Raw genomic sequence first — 18,301 nt, forward strand, 5'->3', positions numbered from 1 at the left:
TAGTTATGACAATGTTAAAAAAGTTATTAATTTTTTCCTATTTATCATCAAGTAGAAAAACTTAATTTTGTGTTGTATTTTGTATTTTATTTCACAAACCAAAAATGCATTAAACTTCTTTTTAAAATAAATTAGTTATTACTTATTAATTTCACTATTATTAGAGCAGACCTTAAACGTAATGTGTATTGTTAGTTGCATTTTAAAAGTGTAAAATTTTGAAGATGTAATGTAATTGTAATACGACTCTAAAATTTAAAAATGTGAAAACAAACGTATAATAATATGCTTAAGCAAACACATTTTGCTGTCTCTAGGCGTCAGTTTTTCATTTACTCTGTATAGTGTATAGTTAGTGGCCTACCTTTTAATTCAAATATTCACTGTTGATCTTTTGTAAGTTTTGCAATTAAAGTAAGCAAATATTTATTTTTTTAACTACAAAAACCTCAAGGACACATTTAATTAACGGTTTTGCACCTTTTTAAACAATGGCTCATAGTAAGTTTTTTTATTTTATTATTAGATAAAACGTAATTTTGATAACTACACAGGTAATTACTAATTACTACTACTAAAATTTATACAAATAAGTGCCTGTATTATTAATTTGTAGTAATTTTAAGTCGATGAGTGCGTAAAAATTTTCCACATTACAAAATGGAATTTTTCCCTCGTATTCGAGGAACGACCAATCAAATACGAGAGTCGTAGTAAATTTCCACCTGACCAGTTGGTAGCACTTTTTCCAATTTTCAAATTGTCACGATGGCTTCGTACGAAGAGTGGTGTGAAGAAAAATTATCAAGACTTTCCGATGAAGATTCGCGAATTCCAGTATTAAAAGAAATGAAAGACTTCCTGACTACAATCCCGCGTGAGGAAATGTCCCGAACAGCCAACTCCCTGCAACTCCCTGCAGTTTTCGACTGTCTAAACGACTCAAACAGGTAACCTAACCTCAAAAGTGCTGCGTCAACAATAACAATAATATCAATTTTCGTAGTGAACAGGTCGATTTAGCTTGCGAAGTCCTCGCACTTTGTATGACGAATTTAAATTTAGGCGAAAGCACGAATAAATACGGCGTTTTTTTAGAAAGAGCTTTAAATCATCCATTTTCTGCGGTTAAGCTCATGGCTTTAAATGAGATTAAACGTAATATTGAAAACGAGGACATTCTTGTCGACCTGTGCAAAAGACAGTCGCTTTTAATCAATATTATTAAGTGCATGGGGGACGAGGATCTGGGGGTTGCTAAGGGGGCGGCAGGGGTTATCAAAATTTTGGGGCTGTCGAGCGTGGGGATCAAGCAGTTGACCAAGGCTGATATTTTGCAGTCGTTGCACGATATTATGGGACTGAGCGAAATTGTCAGGTTTAGAGTTTATGAGGTATGAGTAAAATCCATATCCAAAAGTAACGCACAAAAATCATATCTTTGTTATTAAAAAAAAACACCAATGAGTCGAATTTATTTTCGAAAGAGAATATGGACACTGGACAGCTTTAACCAGGAATTAATTTTTATGAAAGCTTCATTCCAACGTTTTTAGTACTTTTTTTTATCATTTTTAATAAAATTTATTAAATAAAATTAAAAATTTTACAGCCCTTAAGAAGTTATAGAATAAGCAATTTTGTTTGGATGTTTTTAATATCAGCTTGTTCCAATTAAACTTTGTTAGTGATAGTAAAACAATTATAAACATTAACAAAGAAATAATTCTAAATAGAAAAACTATTCAAAATATTTATTTTCATTATTTATTTTTAAAGATACACCAAAATTCTGTTTGTTTCTTTAGCTCACCTGGACAGGTTTAACCAGGAACTAATTTTTATGAAGGCTTTATTCCAACATTTTTAATAATTTTTTTTATCATTTTTCATAAAATTTATTAAATAAAATTGAAATTTTTACAACCGTTAAGAAGTTATAGAAGAAGCAATTTTGTTTGGATGTTTTTAATATCAGCTTGTTCCAATTAAACTTTGTTATTGATAGTCAAACAATTATAAACATTAACAAAGAAATAATTCTAAATAGAAAAACTATTCAAAATATTTATTTTTATTTATTTTTAAAGATTCACCAAAATTCTGTTTGTTTCTTTAGTTCACCTGACCAGGTAGACTTTAAACAATTTAAAATAAATTGCAGAAAAGAAGTGCAACATTGAAAAAGTTTATTACAGTAATGATGTAATCATACAGGGTGTCTCAAAGTTCCGAAAAAGCTCCATAACTTGTTTACTATTAAAGATATTGCCTTTTTCTTTTTTTAGATTATTGCTGTGTTTTTGTGTATGTTTTCAAAATATTGCAGTGTATATATGGGCTGTTCCAATATTAACAAAACACTAAAGTTATGTTTTTTCAAATGGAACACCCTAAATTTGATTGCATTTTTGTTTGTAGATTTTAATACTGATGATTGACAAAAACACTCTTTTTTCAAAAAATCATTACATAAAAGCTAAAAATCTCAGAAAAGAAGAACTTTCACCACATTAAAAAAGAAAGTTCAAACTTAAAGGATATGTTATTCTTATTAGCTTTATTATTTAAGAAGATAAAAAATGGAGACGTTTGTTGCAAGTTGAATGACTTCAAAATTTTAAATGGAACACCCAATTTTTTATTTTTGCATTTAAAAGACCATTAAATTGTCTCTCTAAAAACATTAACAGTTAAGTGTCTTTTGCTAATTACACAAAATATATTTAAAATTAAACATAAAAAAAATTATTAAAAAAATGTTTTGATAAATATTTGATCATTTAAAAGGTTTCAAATGTAGTAAAATTTGTTTAAACAAGCGTAAATACGAGGACAAATAGTATAAATAAAACAATTTCACTGAAATTCAAATATTAAAAAAATATCACCCCTTATTTATAAAATTAGACAAGAAGTGAAAATAAAAGCCCTGGTGTGAAATTTTCAATAACATTTTTTTATTTATTTTCTTTCTTTTTTTACTTTTTTACTGCATTGTTTTATACTTACCAATATATCTACTATTAAAAATAGCAAATGAAATCAAAATGTAGCGTTGTCAAAAATAAAGTCGATTTTTTGGAGGATTTTTTTGTGCGTTTCTTTTTGTTCAATCTGTTTTATTTCTTGTCTTGTAGTTGTTGATTGATATCAGCAACCAATCCGAAGAGAATTTCAACATTTTGAAGGGGGCTGGTCTATTTTCCCAAATCTTTAACGAACTCGATAATAACGATATTTTGCTCCGATTAAATGTCTTGGAGTTGTTGACTCAATTAGGCTCAAGTAAGCACGGTTACAATTATTTAGAATCGAATGAGACTTTAAAAAAATTGAGCGCAATGTTGGACAGTGATGATCTAGTAACAGTTCAGTTGTGTGAACCTGGAATTTTGAAATTTTTTGGAAACATGGCCTACTGGAAACCAATGGAGACCCTCGCAAAATATCCCGCTCTGTTTCAACGAATGTTCAACAATATCGAAAGCAACGATTTTACCATAATTAGTGTCTCTGTTGAGACACTTGGACACATTGGATTGCCAAACGACGGTAAAATTGCGTTGGACTCAATGGGAGCTGCTATTGAAAATGCAATTAAAAATATTTCAAAATCAATCCCTTCAATGCCCAGTGAAGTCAAAGTGCATGGGTTGAATTGTTTGGAAAATTTATTACAAATCATTGAGCCCAATAACCAAGTGATGGCGATCACACATAAATGGTTTTCTTTGATTGAGGATAATCCCATGAGTTTTATTTGGAATTACGCGAAAAATCCGTTTTTCGAATTGAGGCTTGGCGGGCTGGGTCTTTTGAGGGCCGTAGCGGGACAGCCTTGGGGCCAGGAGGCTATTAAAAATTTTCCAGGTGAATTACATAAAGCGTGCTGTTGTTTTTTGCTAATTGTGTTGTTAAGGAATGGTTGAATTTCTGCTCGATCGAAGCGTGGAGACCATAAAAGAGTGTAAAGAAGCAAAGTTTGGGATTGTTGAGTTGTTGGCAAATAGTGAAGTTTTCGATCATACGACTCTTAAAAAGTTGCAAAAATACGTGAAGGAGGGGCCGTTTTATGTCCAAGCGGTTACGGAAGTTGCGATCGAAAGAAATGATTAATTTTAGTTGAATGTTCATGTGTTGATTTCAAACAATAAAATGTTAATTTATTATTGCTTTGTTTTATTTTCCTGACCTATTTGTAAAACTAAAAGCCTAATAGTTTCCGAGAAACACACAAAAACTTGGTGCAGTTTTCACTTTTCGAACGCCGATTACGGCGAAACTTTATTGAAAAAAATAGTGAAAAAATCCAGGCGTAGAATATATACAGTGGCGTCGTTTAAAGGCGATATTTCTTTAAAAAGAATCAGTTTTCAAACAAATGCCGATTACGGCGAAGTTTTCGTGTTATGAACAAACAAAATTGTCTCTGTAATCGGAACCGTCGCTCGGAGCGGCTTCGAGTTGTTACCATCTGGTAGATAATTAAGGCTTCAGGGTACCGAAGCAATTGTTGAGAATTGGTGTACTACAAGTTGCATACTTTTTTTAGACCTGTTTTCAGTGACAGCTGTCAATCATCGGATAGGCATCCGATCTTCGCCTCGGGGTGTCTTGTCCTTCTCATAAAATGCAAATAATGTAAACAAACTGAATTCCACTATTGCCCACGATAGTTTCTCTTATTTCAGAGATTCAAGCAACATATAGTGAAAAATACGTTTTTTATTTTGTTAAAAAAATTTGATACTAAAGAATAATAAAATACTAGCATAGTTTTGTAATAAATAATACACCATTACACCATTTATTTATTGGGTTTTATGTTTTAATTAACCGAATTCTGTTCGCTATATTATGTGTCATGTGCATTTCTAATTGGATCACTTGCATTGAAAAAATATAAAATAAAAAAATTAATTGGTGAAACATTATTGTTCTTTCAGAAAACAGTTTAACTTTAAAAAAGTTACTAGGAATATCTCATTAAAATGATGAAAACTTCTTTAAACCCGCTTTTTCGTCTGATAATTTTATCCAGGTAATAAATTATGAAAAATACATTGTTGTAAAAATTTATTGTAACTATACCCAGTAATAATTATAGTACAAATAACGTATCGAGAGATTGTAAGATCCAGTCTTAGGGATATAATTTGTTTACGTTACGCCTAGTAAAATAAATGATACTTTTATAATTATGTATTATTTTAGAATTTAGGAATTATTTCTCGTTTTTTTATTAAATTTATACAATTTTTCTATAACTAGCTTGCGAAGATATAGCTGCGTTACTCTTACATTATATAAATTTTGTGTATTTCTTTAAAATATAAGTAAACATTGCTAAAGATCGGGTACCTGAAACTGAAATCACATGTAAACAGACTTGTATTTAGTGGAGGGTTTAGGGTGGTGGTTTGTACTTATATATAATCAAAACATATAGTTCTACAACTTCTTTACTCTTTGAGTCTTTGCAGAGTGCTGGTCACTTTCTTGCCCCACAGTGTTTTGTAATAAGTGGTAATTTTTAAACAGTGGTATTTGTAGTTTTTATACATAATATGATGATAAGCATTTTAATAATAATTATAATTTTTAATTTGAACAATAAAAGTAAAAAAAAACTTCCTCAGTGGGTTGACACCTTGTCGTGGTGAGGGAGCTCAGTAGTTCTATCACAAAACCTGTGCAGAACGAAGCTAAGTACAACCAAAGTTTTAATCATCTTTTTTTATATTTTTTTTAAAACAGGAATAATTTTATTGTTAAAAGTATTCAAAAAAATAGCGAGCGTGATTACTCGTATTTCAAAATCTCATAAGATACGTTGATAGCAGTGTCTACAAAAAAAACGTAATGCAAATCTATAGGTACCTAATTATTTTGTTAAAAAAATTAATTCCGAAATCATGTGCTTTAATTTTACACCACTATTAGAGAAATCGCTAAAATTCCTATTTGTGCCGATACATTTCTCTGTCTTGAACAAATGCAATAAAATTATCATCTTGTGGGTCACCCCAATGGTGGTTACCTCCAGCGGTGCGTCCTAAACCCGTCATAAATCATCTTCCAGCTAGCTACGCATTCGAAGAAGGATGCATTAAAAGTTGCTTACTTACAATTTAATTTTTGCTTTATATCTAACAATTAAGAACAGTTAACAAAAATCTAAAATATCTCAAGTCTGTATTTTTAAATTTCCTATAAAATGTTTTTTTTTAATTCTCAATACAATGCGCCGTTATCAAAAATTCGTATCAACTTCATTAACAGACATTTTATTTAATAAAAAAATATCTAGGCATTTATTTCAATCAAAAATGACTCTTCGACCTACATTTACTTATAAAGAAACACTGCAAATGTCAAGAAACTCTTCAAGTCTAAATTTGCGGCTAAAAACAGTGAAAACAATTTACACGTAAAACGTATGCGCCAGCTCCCAGAGGGTCTAGAGCCTTAACAGCCCATTCCGATGTTTTTTGTTTTTTTCTAAGATTTAGAGTTTCCGACAAAAAAAACACAAAAAGCTTTTTGTTGTACTACTCACTTTTCACACGCCGATTACGGCGAAACTGTTAAACTTAACGAAAAAAGTGAGACTTCTTTGAAAAGAATCAGTTTTTAAACGCCGATTACGGCGAAACTCGGGGGAATCAAAAGAGCTAGGCTGTGTCAGCAATATTAACAATTTTCTTGAAAACTGTTTATCGTAGGACAATGGTCTTTTTCGAAGATAGATAATTAAAAGTGCTTTCGAATGATAACAAACTTAATGCGGTTACGAAAAATTCAAATGTATAATACGTAAAATTAATCTGAGAAATTGCCTAAAAACACAAAAAAACTTGGTGCAGTATTCACTTTTCGAACACCGATTACGGCGGCGAAATTATTGAAGTTAGTGAAAAAACCATGGAATCTCTCCTTATCTTTTTTAAAAGAACAGTTTTCAAACGCCGATTACCGCGAAGTTTTCGTGTTGTGAACGTTTTAAGTGAACAAGAAAAATTGCCTTTGTAATCGGAACCGTCTCTCGGAGCGGCTTCGAATTCTTACCATTCGGTAGATAATTAAAAGTGCATTCCGATGTTTTTTGTTTTTCTCCTAAGATTTAGAGTTTCCGAAAAAAAAAACAAAAAGTTTTTTGTTGTATTACTCACTTTTCATTGTTAGAGATGATATTTTTAAACAATAAAATTATTTTTTCGTAGGTAAATGAATTACTAATTAACTTTTTTTAGTTGTTGGCGACACTGAGAGGGTTTCAAAGTCACGTGACATAAATTTTTCTTTCATTACTAATTGAAAGAACTTGCAAATTTTTAAATTTCATGTTTGTTACTTTCTGTAACTGGGTAATTTTACCAATAATTCAAACAAATTAATTAATTAATTCAATGAGATGGTTTAAATTAAAAGAAAATTTAATTATTTAATTAAGATAATAATAAATTACAAAAAAGTATGTACACAAGTGTATAAATCCCTATTCTTTTTTCATCTTCCCTGCGTCCACTTCTTTGGTCAAAACATCGACTTCGTGTGCCATAATTTTGTAAGTTTTATCCATCAATTCTTGCATATTTTCCACCGTGTACCCTTCTGTGGAAATAGCAGGCAAAATCTTGATCCTCAAATGCCCTAAAACCACCCCAAATTAACTAAAAAAAAAACAAACAAACAAAATCCCCAACCGTCGTCAAACCGGTGCTTCCCCAAAAACCTGTACCGATTGACCACCACGGGCTGGATGGGACACTTCGAGGCCAAAGCCACGTGGAAAGCCCCCTTTTTGAAGGGCAGGAGCGTCTCTTTACTGTTCCTTGTCCCTTCGGGGAACATAAGTACTCTCGCTTTGCGAGTCCTTATCGTCTCTCCGGTTTTGTTAACGGCCGCTTGAGCGTGCTCTTTCTTCACTCTGTCGATGAAAATCGTGCCCCAAAGCCAGGCCGCGAGCCCAAAGGGCTGGAAGTACAAAATTTCCTTTTTGGAAATGACGGTGCAGTTGTCCATAGCCGGCCACAGTTCGGCCAAAATTAATAAATCGAGCATTGATTGGTGGTTCATTAGAATCACACAACCCGAGTCCTTGACGATGTTTTCGTGACCTTCGAGACTAGTAGTGACCCCTATTAAACGACACGCCATTCGAATACCCCAGGCTGGAATCCTGGCAAGATTTTTAGTTTGCTTTTTTTCGTATTTTTTTACTTACAAGGCGTTTTTGGGGTCGCGTGGTTTACGCAACATGAGAGGTATGGGGGCCGAAGCCAGGAAACAACTAGACAGTCCGAAAAATACATATTTTAGGTAATAACGGGCCACTGAACTTATCCTGTAAAGTAGGGTGAGGAGGGCCATTAGGACACAAGTGTACAAAAGGAGGCCCATTTCTGAAATAAACAGTTGCATTTAAATAACAAAAAAAATACAGGCGATTAGAGCATTCAATTCTGAATAGAAATAGCAAGAGATAAAGGTAATATAACGTCAGAGCCCCATTTTTATTAGTTATTTTTTTACGGTAGGATAGCTCCTTGAAGCCAATCAAACAGTATTTTGCACTTAGTTATACGTTTTTCGACTATTTTTTTGTTACATTCAATAAGAAAAAAGCAAAAATGATTATACCAATGCCATTTTCGCTTTTCGCCCTATTTGAGGAAATTTAGCGAGGAAAGTGAGTTTTGAATTAAAAAAAAAAATAGTTTTGAGCCAACTTTTTTAAAAAATTGGTTTTCATCATAATAATGTTATTTAATATGTTATTGGAAAATTTCCTTTTTCATTTGACGCAAAATTATCTGACGATTCCGAATCTGTCGTCATTTTTGTTCTGTGATTCGTAGATTTGCAGATATTAGATGAAATAGTATAGATTTCACTTTTCCAATAAAAAAAATATTTACAAATATTTACATCAATGATCATTAATATGGGCGTGCTCGATTGCTGCTACACTGTCAGAGATATCGAAATAAATAAATGGCACATTTGCCCTATACAGGGTGTTTCATTTTTACAGTGCAGCCTTTAACATAGTTTTTTTTAAAGGCACCCCCTGTATATTTGTACATATCTAAATTTGCACTTTTTTAGGCTTTATAAATCAGTTTAGTTTTTGCAATTTACTTTAGCCGTTCAGAAGTTATTTAATTTTTATCTACAATTTAGTGCGCCTGCAGACACATTATTAAAAAATCGCAGTGCCCTTGGTTTTTGGGATATCAAGTTGGGACTTTGTCCGTAGGTAAACAAATGTTTGAGTAATCTTTTGGTGACAAGACGATACATTTGCATTGTAGTATTAGCATGCTGTGACATATTCATTTTGGTAAACTTTAAAGGACCATAACTTGATTTTTTTAAATAGAACTCCCTGTATTTTATTACTAATTATTATACAGCGTCTCATTTTACATCTTTTTTACCTCTTTAGTTTTTTTCCAAAAGTTGATGGTTAAGGAAATAATTCGGTTTTTCTGAAAAATGCACACAAATTCTCTTGGATGCTAATATAGCGTGCTATGAAAAACAATACATTTTGACATACTAATGTCAAAATGGCATTTATAGTACAACACGTTTTGATTTTATTGTGAAAATGAATTTTCCGCGTAAAATGCAGACATAGAAATCTCATCTAGACATAAATTTTAATAAAATTTTGACAAGAAATAATTAAATAAAAATGACAGAAATTTACAATGGAGAAACAGGGAAATAAAAAAAAACGAGGTATAACAAATCAACATATTACTTACAGTTAAAAAACTGTTTAAAATGACGGCTTTCTTAAGCAATAAAGTAAGATATTGATCAACTCTTTTTAAAAATTCACCGCTTCTAATGTGGCATCATCAATTCTATGAAAATTTTTTATAATTCTTTTTTGCATATTTTCTATAGTAATGCCGTCGTTCTTTTTCATTTTTATTTAATTATTTCTTATCAAAATTAAAGTTTATATCTCGATAAGATTTGTATGCATTTTACATGAAAAATTTATTTTAACATCAAAATCAAAACAGCACGTACAAAAAACGCCAGTTTGATGTTATGTCAGAATGTATTGTTTTACATGGCACACTATGTTGGTATCCAAGACATTTTTTGTGCATTTTTCAGAAAAACCGAGTTAACTCCGAAACAATCAACTTTTGGAAAAAAAATTAAGAGGTGAAAAAGATGTAAAATGACATGCTGAATAATACTCAGTAATAAAGTATAGAGAGTGCTATTTGAAAAAAATCAAATTATAGTCCTTCATAGTTTACTGAAACGAATGTATCACAGCATGGTAATGCTACAATGCAAATGGACAGTCTCGTCGCCAAAAGATACCCCCGACAGTTGTTTACACACAGACAAAATCCCAACTCAATATCTTGAAAACTAAGCACACTGTGATTTTTTAATTATGTGTCTGCAGACGCACAAAATTGTAGAAAAAATTAAATAACTTCTGAATGGTTAAAGCAAATTGTAAAAACTAAAATGATTTATAAAGCCTAAAAGAGTGCACATTTAAATGTGTACAAATATACAGGGGGTGCCATTTAAAAAACTATGTTAAAGGCTGCACTGTAAAAATGAAAAATGTATAGGGCAAAATAATTTTAGAACGTGCACTTTGACTTCTCATTTGCAGTGCCATTTGATTCATTTTGATATCTTTGACAGTGCACACCCGTATTAATGACTCACCCTGTATATGAAAAAAATTGAAATTGACCTAAAATAACTTGCAACCTCTTTTATTAATTAGTTATCTATTTCAACAATAATTTGTGGCAATTGAATCAAAATTAGATAAATAATCGTAATCATATCCGAATAAATCAACTTGATCAAAATTTTTCATGATTTATGTCAAAAGTACGCCTATTTGACCGAAAATTGTTTGAGGATTCCAAATCTGTTTGCATTTTTGATTTATGATAAAGATCACAGGTAGATAGATAGAAATATGGCCGTTTGTAATTTTTCCAATCTACCAAAAATGTTCTTTCTTACATTTTTGTTGCATCTTTAATCGTTTAATTTACGCAATGTTGTGAAAAATTTGATTCGGCGTTCAAATTTTAAACCTAATTTTTGTTTCTCATATTTGTTGTAAATTTTTTGACTAGTGTAAATTGAGTTCATAAAATAGCTTAAATCATTTGTACTTACTTAGTTAAGGACACATTCAACAATTCGCAGTTGTGGTTACCACCAAACTACAGAAAATGCAATCACTTTCTTATCTTATCAGTTTATCAATTCTTATGTAATGAATAAAATTTTAAATTGACAATAGAACATTTTTCAATTTTCACAGATAACTGATAAAAATCTGTAATTTGTAGTTTCATCTTTGTGTTTGTACTCGTATTTTGTGTGGGTTTAATTCATGCTGTTCTCTCTCTTTGTCTAAATCTCTAATAATCAAGATCAAAGTCAAAAGATCATTCGTGACGTCTTAACAATAAACGGGTTAAGAGTTGAAAGTGTTGGACTCGCACCTTTGAGTTGGCGTTTTTTCTGATTTATTTCACTTGAAGCCAAGGCGTTAAATTTTTTTTAATGGTGTGTCAGAAGTAAATATAGACGTCTTTTGTAAATTACGAACCGACAACATTTCATTTGTGCAATCTTTCCTAAAATAAATCGTTTTTTAAATGCTGTTTTCAGTGTTGACGAGTGTATTTTATCGATTACAAGGTTGAAAAATTATGTTTTAAGTGTTTATGAGTTGTAAACTTCGTAAACTTTGGCAAATAAATCAAGTGTTAATTGTGAACATGGTTTTTATTTTTAATGTCGTACTGTTAGAAATTGCTGTGTCAGTCACTTGCAATTTTACCATATCAAGTTCATTAAAAAAATGTTTTTTTATGGAAACCGGGTCTTAATCTTAAAACTTGAACATAAATAGAAAAAAATCATTTGCTCCTTAGTTAGGCCTAAATCTTAAAATCAGAAACAGAATTTCACTTCTGTTGTAAGAACTATATTTTTCAATGAATTAGGTCTTTACTTGTAATCTATAAAATTTAAAATGCAATCTTTAAAATCTTTTTACGTCAAAAGTTTGGATTTTTGTATACTAGGTACTATAAAAATAGAAAAATATCTAGAAGTTTTAGTAATTATCTTCGAACAATTGGATTCTAAAATATTTAAATATTATTTCTAAAACTCTGAAATTCTAAAATTCTAAAATTGTCTAAAATAATCGCAAAACCTTGATTTTTTTAACATTACAAACTAAAATTTGAATTGATAAACAAGTGCCAGTAATATGAAAGTTGACACGAAAAATATTTTTAAAATTCCAAAAAATTCAAAATAGTTTAAATATTTTAATAACAAATTTATAAAATGGATGTGGAATATATGTAAAGAAAAAGATTCAAGTTACGACCAAAAATTAAAAATTAACGACAGAAAAATAGACAAAATCCAGAATAACGTGAAATCGAAATCGTATTTATTTAAAAAGCTCATTCGAGTGGAATATTAATAAAAATAGGCTATTTATTTCTTGTTTAATTATTTTTGTTTTTTGATATTTTTACTATCGTGCGTTCTTCTTTTTTCAAAAATGAAATTATAAATAATTATATACAGGGTGCTCAAAAACTGGCGCACCAACTCACTGGTACGTTATTAAGAACCAAGTGCAGATTATGGGAAAAATGTTGAAAAAATTACTAAAGTCATATTTTAAAAAAATCTGGAGCTACAAACTTATTGTGTTAACGTCTTTAGATTTCATTATTTTTTATATTTTTATGTTTCATACCAGGTAATTGTTCCGTAACAAAACGAATAATTATTTTTAAATTTACTATCAGATTTTAGCAGTTTTTTTAATTTAAAAAAATTAAAATTCATCAAAAAAATCACAATGTGTAGATGTGCCAACACTGGGAATTATTTCCTAGGAAACCGTTTCAAAAATAATTTATTTTTATTGTTGATCAAATTCTATTGTAATCACGACTATTAGGCAACGTTGCCACATATCATTTATTCAAAAATCCGTTATTTATCAATAACTATTACTAAGAATTTTTTTACTATTTTTACCTTTATATGTAACCAGTTCTCTACCACACACCATTGAGTTGGTGCGCCAGTTTTTGAGCACGCTGTATAATAAAAAAAAATTCTGGTCACTTACTTGAACTTAAACCGAAACAACGAAAATAACTGTCTACGACTCACTTAACCTGTAATTTAGCGAAATAGTACTTTTTATTAAAGTACAGTTACTTTTTTTATACTACACGTCCTATACTTGAGTTTATTACTCAACTGTTGTTTATGTCAACAAGATAAAATTTTCAACAAACTTAACACCATTTTAGTTTGATTTTATTAATTAAAAGTTGTATTTTTAAACCCAATTGAGCTATTAATAGATGCTCTAACAGCTTAATTAACTAAAAATAGTGTTATCGCAAGTTTATAGTAAGAAGACATGATTAAATTTTTAATCACTTTTCTGTACACATAATGCAGCATTGTTTAAATATTTATGAACCGAATTGTGGGCAACCTTGAACATTTTAGGATCGTACTCACTTTCTTCGTAAAGACAAGTCATTATTGTGATTATGAAGTCACTACTTACAAAAACTTTTGAAAAAAATGTTGTAGTTTTAATTGAAAGTCCAACACTAAAGCTAAAAGTCGGCTTTTATCTGATATTTGCACAACTAAATCAACCAAACACCCGCCCAAAATACTCACTTATCACCGAAAATCCGAAACGTGGTCACAAAAATTCAATTCATAACAAACTCGCGCCAACTCGCACACCTTTGGCTATTGGATGTCAAATGGCGAATTTTAATGGTGTGATGAGCGAAACATGACGACACCGCACTTGTTGTGATAATAAAAGTCAACTAATCGTCATTTTGCAACGATTCGAATTCGAAGTTTCGCGGAAGAGTGGTCGCCATGCGGCCTTGGAGTGATTATGTTGTTATCAAAATTGAAGAAAAGCCGAATTTAATGATTGCATGACTTGGAATTCGTGATTTTTCAAATTCACGCGATATGGAATGGCCTTGCAATTACAAATTATTTTCAGTGCAATGTTGTGTCTAACTTTGACCCGATTTAGTCACCTGACGACCAAATGATTCATGAAGAAAAATTGACAAGCGGGCGCTTATCGCACTGGAAATCGAGTTATCTTTGTTATCTATCACCGTTCGAGGAACGCCTGGAAAAGTTGGTTTGTTGGCGGAAGTGATTTTCGCTTGAAGTTGTTAAATAAAAACGTGCGCATTGTTGGTTGTCCAAATTATTCTCGAATGAGACGAAGAAAATAATAACAGAAGGAAATAAAAAAAAGAAAGGAAAAAAAGAGAAAGAAAAAGGGACACTTTGTAAATAGTATCTGGTGTGGAAAAGAGAAACTCAAGTATTATGCAAATTTGTTTATTAGAAAAAGTCATAGTATACAGGGTGTGTCATTGATACGGGCGTGCTCGATTGCAGCTACACTGTCAAAGATATCCAAATAAATCAAATGGCACTGCAAATGGGAATTCAAAGTGCACGTTCTAAAATTATTTTGCTCTATACAGGATGTTCCATTTTTACAGTTCAGCCTTTAATATAGTTTTTTTAAATGTCACTCCCTGTATATATGTACATATTTAAATGTGCACTTTTTAGGCTTTATAAATCAGTTTAGTTTTTGCAATTTGCTTTAACCATTCAGAAGTTATTTAATTTTTTCTACAATTTTGTGCGTCTGCAGGCACATAATTAAAAAATCACAGTGTGCTTGGTTTTCAAGATATTGAGTTGGAATTTTGTTTGTGTGTAAACAATTGTCGGGGGTATCTTTCGGCGACAAGACTGTCCATTTGCATGGCAGCATTACCATGCTGTGACACATTCATTTTGGTAAACTTTGAAGGACCATAACTTGATTTTTTCAATTAGCACCCTCTGCATTTTATTACTGAATATTATTCAGCATCTCATTTTACATATTTTTCAACTCTTAAATTTGTTTCCAAAAGTTGATAGTTTCGCAGATAACTCAGTTTTTCTGAAAAATGCACATTAAATCCCTTGGATACCAACGTAGTGTGCCATGTAATACAATATATTCTAACATACAGTCCGGGACATTTCTATTTGGACATAAAAAATTTGAATTTTCTGACATTTATACGTATATTCAGCGTCTATGTGAACAAAAAATGTTCTCTCTCTCATTCTATGGTCCTTTAGCTTTAATAACAGGGACATTTTTTAAATTGGTAGCATTAGAAAATGACAGTAAACAGCTGACTGATGTAAACAATAACACAATAACAAAGGAAATGTTATAATTTTAATCTATATAACCAGTGGCTGCTTTAAAAGTGTGTACTAACGGGATAATAAAATATTTACGCAAGTATTTTTGAAGGTAGAAACATTACTTGTCATATAACAATTATAGATTATATGATGAGACGGGAATGGCACAACACAGAATTGCAGTCAGTGATTGTGCTGGAGAAAGCTGCTGCGACGTACTGACAGTACTGACTGTCGCTGGTTGTATGATTTGCGCAATTTGTGATATATTTTGTGTGAAAAACTGGAAAACAAAGTGCATACCTGCATAACCTCACTTATCGCAGTTTTGCACATTTTGATGATGGGAATTGCGGTTCAAGTAATTATGAGTTATAGATGGAGCTCACTGTTTACTTCAAAGTAAGTTCACGACATTTATTAATTAATTATTAAAAAAATCACAGATAGTGTTTATAATTTGCAGCTGAAGCCTTTTGGGTCCACTTTTTTCGTTGTTATTTCCTGGTAGCGACTCTTGTTTCAAGCAGAATGGGTGTACAGTTAAAAATAATCCCATAAAATTGTTAATATAACTCCGTTGCACTGGCATGGGGTATTTGAAAACTTACGTTTAACAAATACGTCACAAAGTCTCAGCCATCGTCGAAAAACATAATAAGGGCTTTATAACAACAAGCGCTTTCTGATTTTACTGTGGACGTGTGGAAGAATAGTGTGAAATATTGCGAAAAACCAACTTTTACTCTTGTTTACATTTTTGTACGTCTCTATCTGGGAGTAGTCGTCTTTTATAAAAAATATAGCCTACTAATAAAGGAAATTAAAGTGTTTTTATTTCTGTGTTGCCCCCAATTCCACTTTGCCCTTGCCTGATAATCAAGACACTGATAATGAAATTGGTGTAAGTGCATCGAATACAAACGTGTTGAATAGATGAATAAAAGAGAGACAACTGCTTTTTTCAAAAAGGCCATTTCAAATTTATTCAAAAAGCACAGCCCCATTGAAAAGGGTCCATTCACGATGAAGTTTGGCTTCCTGCATGACATAGGTCTCGGGCACCAATCTCACTGTAAATGGTCTAAATTGGTCTTGCATCTCTAAGACATGGACTCACTGAGAGCGACTTCTGCAGTAGGCTTGAGACCTGCCTGCCTGTCTCGCAACAATCTCTGCATTATGATTCCAAATCATTTTATAAAATGCTGTCAATTACAACTCATGATATGAGGCATGAGGCCGTCTCAGTGTATGTCTTGTGGTGTACATTGAAACTGTTTCTTAAAGAACCCATTCACAATGAGATCTGCTTTGCTACATGCGGCGCGACAGGACTCAAAGACTAATCCCAAAAGACACAAAAAAACTGACACAGTTTCATCATTTTAAGCCATTGACAGCTTCGAATGTTGGGGCAAAGGCTTGTCGCGAGGCAGGTTTCAGCCTTCCGCCAACGTCAGTCTCAGTGAAACCCTCTCAAAGTGATCTCAGCGAAAACCATTCACAATGAGATTGGTCTATGAGGCCTATGTCGTGCCGCATGCAGCGAGATATGTCTCATTGTTAATGAAAATAGGGCCTTTTTTGTTGTTTAAAGTCGTTTTTTAAAACTTTTGTGGCAAATTTTACTGATGTGGCAGAGAGGGGGCATGCAATTGGAACATGACGATGACTACCCTAAAAGGCACTTCGAGGCTTTTATGGCCTGTTTAATGCAAATTTCAACTTTAAACCTGACAGTCATACCAAGGTCAAACATAACCTCAACAGTACTCCAGCAACGGTACTTCAAAGCATTTGAAAGTTTCTCCATTTGTTTTTAAGTGTTCTAGTTGGTACATTTTGCTGTACTTTACTACAATAAAGAAATATTTAAATTTTTATTATTGTTTACATTTGTCATCTGTCAAACACATCAAACAACCAAGTTCCCTAAATTTGAGCTCTTATCTAGTTTTTGTGCTCTATATAGTCTCGCGTCAAGGTATGCGGTATGACGTATCTCATATAGAAATGTCCCGGACTATAACAACATCAGACTGGCGTTTTGATTTTGTTGTGAAAATGAATTTTTCATGTAAATTGTATTCACATCTCATCGAGATATAAACTTTAATTTTGATAAAAAGTCATTAAATAAAAATAAAAAAACGACGGCACTACTAGAGAAAATATGCAGGAAATAATTAAAAAAAATTTTTGTAGAATTGATGATGCCACATTAGAAGCGGTGAATTTTTAAAAAGAATTGACCAATGTATTACTTTATTGCTTAAGAATGTCGTCATTTTAAACAGTTTTGTAACTGCAAGTAATTGTTATTGCTGTTGATTTGTTATATCTCGGTTTTTTTATTTCCTTATTTTTCCATTGTAAATTTCTCTCATTTTTATTTAATAATTTCTTGTCAAAATTTTATTAAAATTTATGTTTAGATGAGATTTCTAGGTATACATTTTACGCGGAAAATTCATTTTCACAATAAAAGCAAAATGTGACGTACTATAAATGCCATTTTGACATTAGTATGTCAAAACGTATTGTTTTTCACAGCACGCTACATTAGTATCCAGGAGATTTTGTGTGCGTTTTTCAGAAAAACCGAATTACCTTCTTAACTATCAACTTTTGGAAAAAAACTAAAGAGGTAAAAAAGATGTAAAATGAGACGGTAAATAGTAATTAGTAATAAAATATAGGGGGTGCTATTTAAAAAATTAAGTTCTTGCCCTTCAAAATGTACCAAAATGAATGTGTCACAGCAAGGTAATTCTACAATGCAAATGTATGGTCTTGTTACCAAAAGATACCTCAGACATTTGTTTACCTACGGACAAAGTGCCAACTTGATATCCCAAAAACCAAGGGCACTGCGATTTTTTAATAATGCGCCTGTAGACGCACTAAATTGTAGAAAAAAATAAATAATTTCTGAACGGTTAAATTAAATTGCAAAAACTAA

General features: G+C 31.5%; 2 protein-coding genes and 1 long non-coding RNA gene across 5 annotated transcripts; 2 read left to right on the forward strand and 1 right to left on the reverse strand.

The window, feature by feature from the left end:
* The first annotated feature begins 733 nt into the window (after positions 1-733).
* LOC657550 (uncharacterized protein) lies at positions 734-4,172 on the forward strand. The gene is made up of 4 exons (XM_964005.4): positions 734-950; positions 1,007-1,394; positions 3,141-3,873; positions 3,923-4,172. The coding sequence occupies exons 1-4, from the start codon at positions 769-771 to the stop codon at positions 4,117-4,119; spliced, it is 1,500 nt and encodes a 499-aa protein (XP_969098.1). The 5' UTR covers positions 734-768; the 3' UTR covers positions 4,120-4,172.
* Positions 4,173-7,421: 3,249 nt separating this feature from the next.
* On the reverse strand, positions 7,422-13,966 carry Agpat2 (1-Acylglycerol-3-phosphate O-acyltransferase 2). Of its 3 annotated transcripts, XM_064357871.1 has the most exons (5): positions 13,759-13,966; positions 13,640-13,691; positions 8,231-8,408; positions 7,710-8,185; positions 7,422-7,656 (listed from the first exon to the last, which is right to left on the reverse strand). In XM_064357871.1, the coding sequence occupies exons 3-5, from the start codon at positions 8,404-8,406 to the stop codon at positions 7,502-7,504; spliced, it is 807 nt and encodes a 268-aa protein (XP_064213941.1). In that variant the 5' UTR covers positions 8,407-8,408; positions 13,640-13,691; positions 13,759-13,966; the 3' UTR covers positions 7,422-7,501. The 3 variants fall into 3 exon arrangements, with proteins under 3 accessions (XP_064213941.1, XP_008198824.1, XP_008198826.1); XM_008200602.3 differs by lacking the exon at positions 13,640-13,691 and having other exon boundaries at positions 13,759-13,913; XM_008200604.3 differs by lacking the exons at positions 13,640-13,691; positions 13,759-13,966 and adding an exon at positions 11,191-11,349.
* Positions 13,967-14,251: 285 nt separating this feature from the next.
* LOC135266700 (uncharacterized) lies at positions 14,252-16,169 on the forward strand. Its single transcript, XR_010334844.1, has 2 exons — positions 14,252-15,738; positions 15,803-16,169. It is a non-coding gene; the product is annotated as an uncharacterized LOC135266700 (long non-coding RNA).
* The last annotated feature ends 2,132 nt before the right edge of the window (positions 16,170-18,301 follow it).

Source organism: Tribolium castaneum, chromosome 7 (assembly GCF_031307605.1).
Source record: "Tribolium castaneum strain GA2 chromosome 7, icTriCast1.1, whole genome shotgun sequence".
Taxonomy (NCBI): domain Eukaryota; kingdom Metazoa; phylum Arthropoda; class Insecta; order Coleoptera; family Tenebrionidae; genus Tribolium; species Tribolium castaneum.

Excerpts from the sequence above, each read along its gene's own strand:
- Agpat2 (XM_064357871.1), bottom strand. The coding sequence starts at position 8,406 with ATGGGCCTCCTTTTGTACACTTGTGTCCTAATGGCCCTCCTCACCCTA. Across the intron at positions 8,186-8,230 it reads CGCGACCCCAAAAACGCCTT|GATTCCAGCCTGGGGTATTC; the intron begins GTAAGTAAAAAA and ends AAATCTTGCCAG. Across the intron at positions 7,657-7,709 it reads GAAGCACCGGTTTGACGACG|GGCATTTGAGGATCAAGATT; the intron begins GTTGGGGATTTT and ends GGGTGGTTTTAG.
- LOC657550 (XM_964005.4), top strand. The coding sequence starts at position 769 with ATGGCTTCGTACGAAGAGTGGTGTGAAGAAAAATTATCAAGACTTTCC. Across the intron at positions 1,395-3,140 it reads TCAGGTTTAGAGTTTATGAG|TTGTTGATTGATATCAGCAA; the intron begins GTATGAGTAAAA and ends CTTGTCTTGTAG. Across the intron at positions 3,874-3,922 it reads GGCTATTAAAAATTTTCCAG|GAATGGTTGAATTTCTGCTC; the intron begins GTGAATTACATA and ends TGTGTTGTTAAG.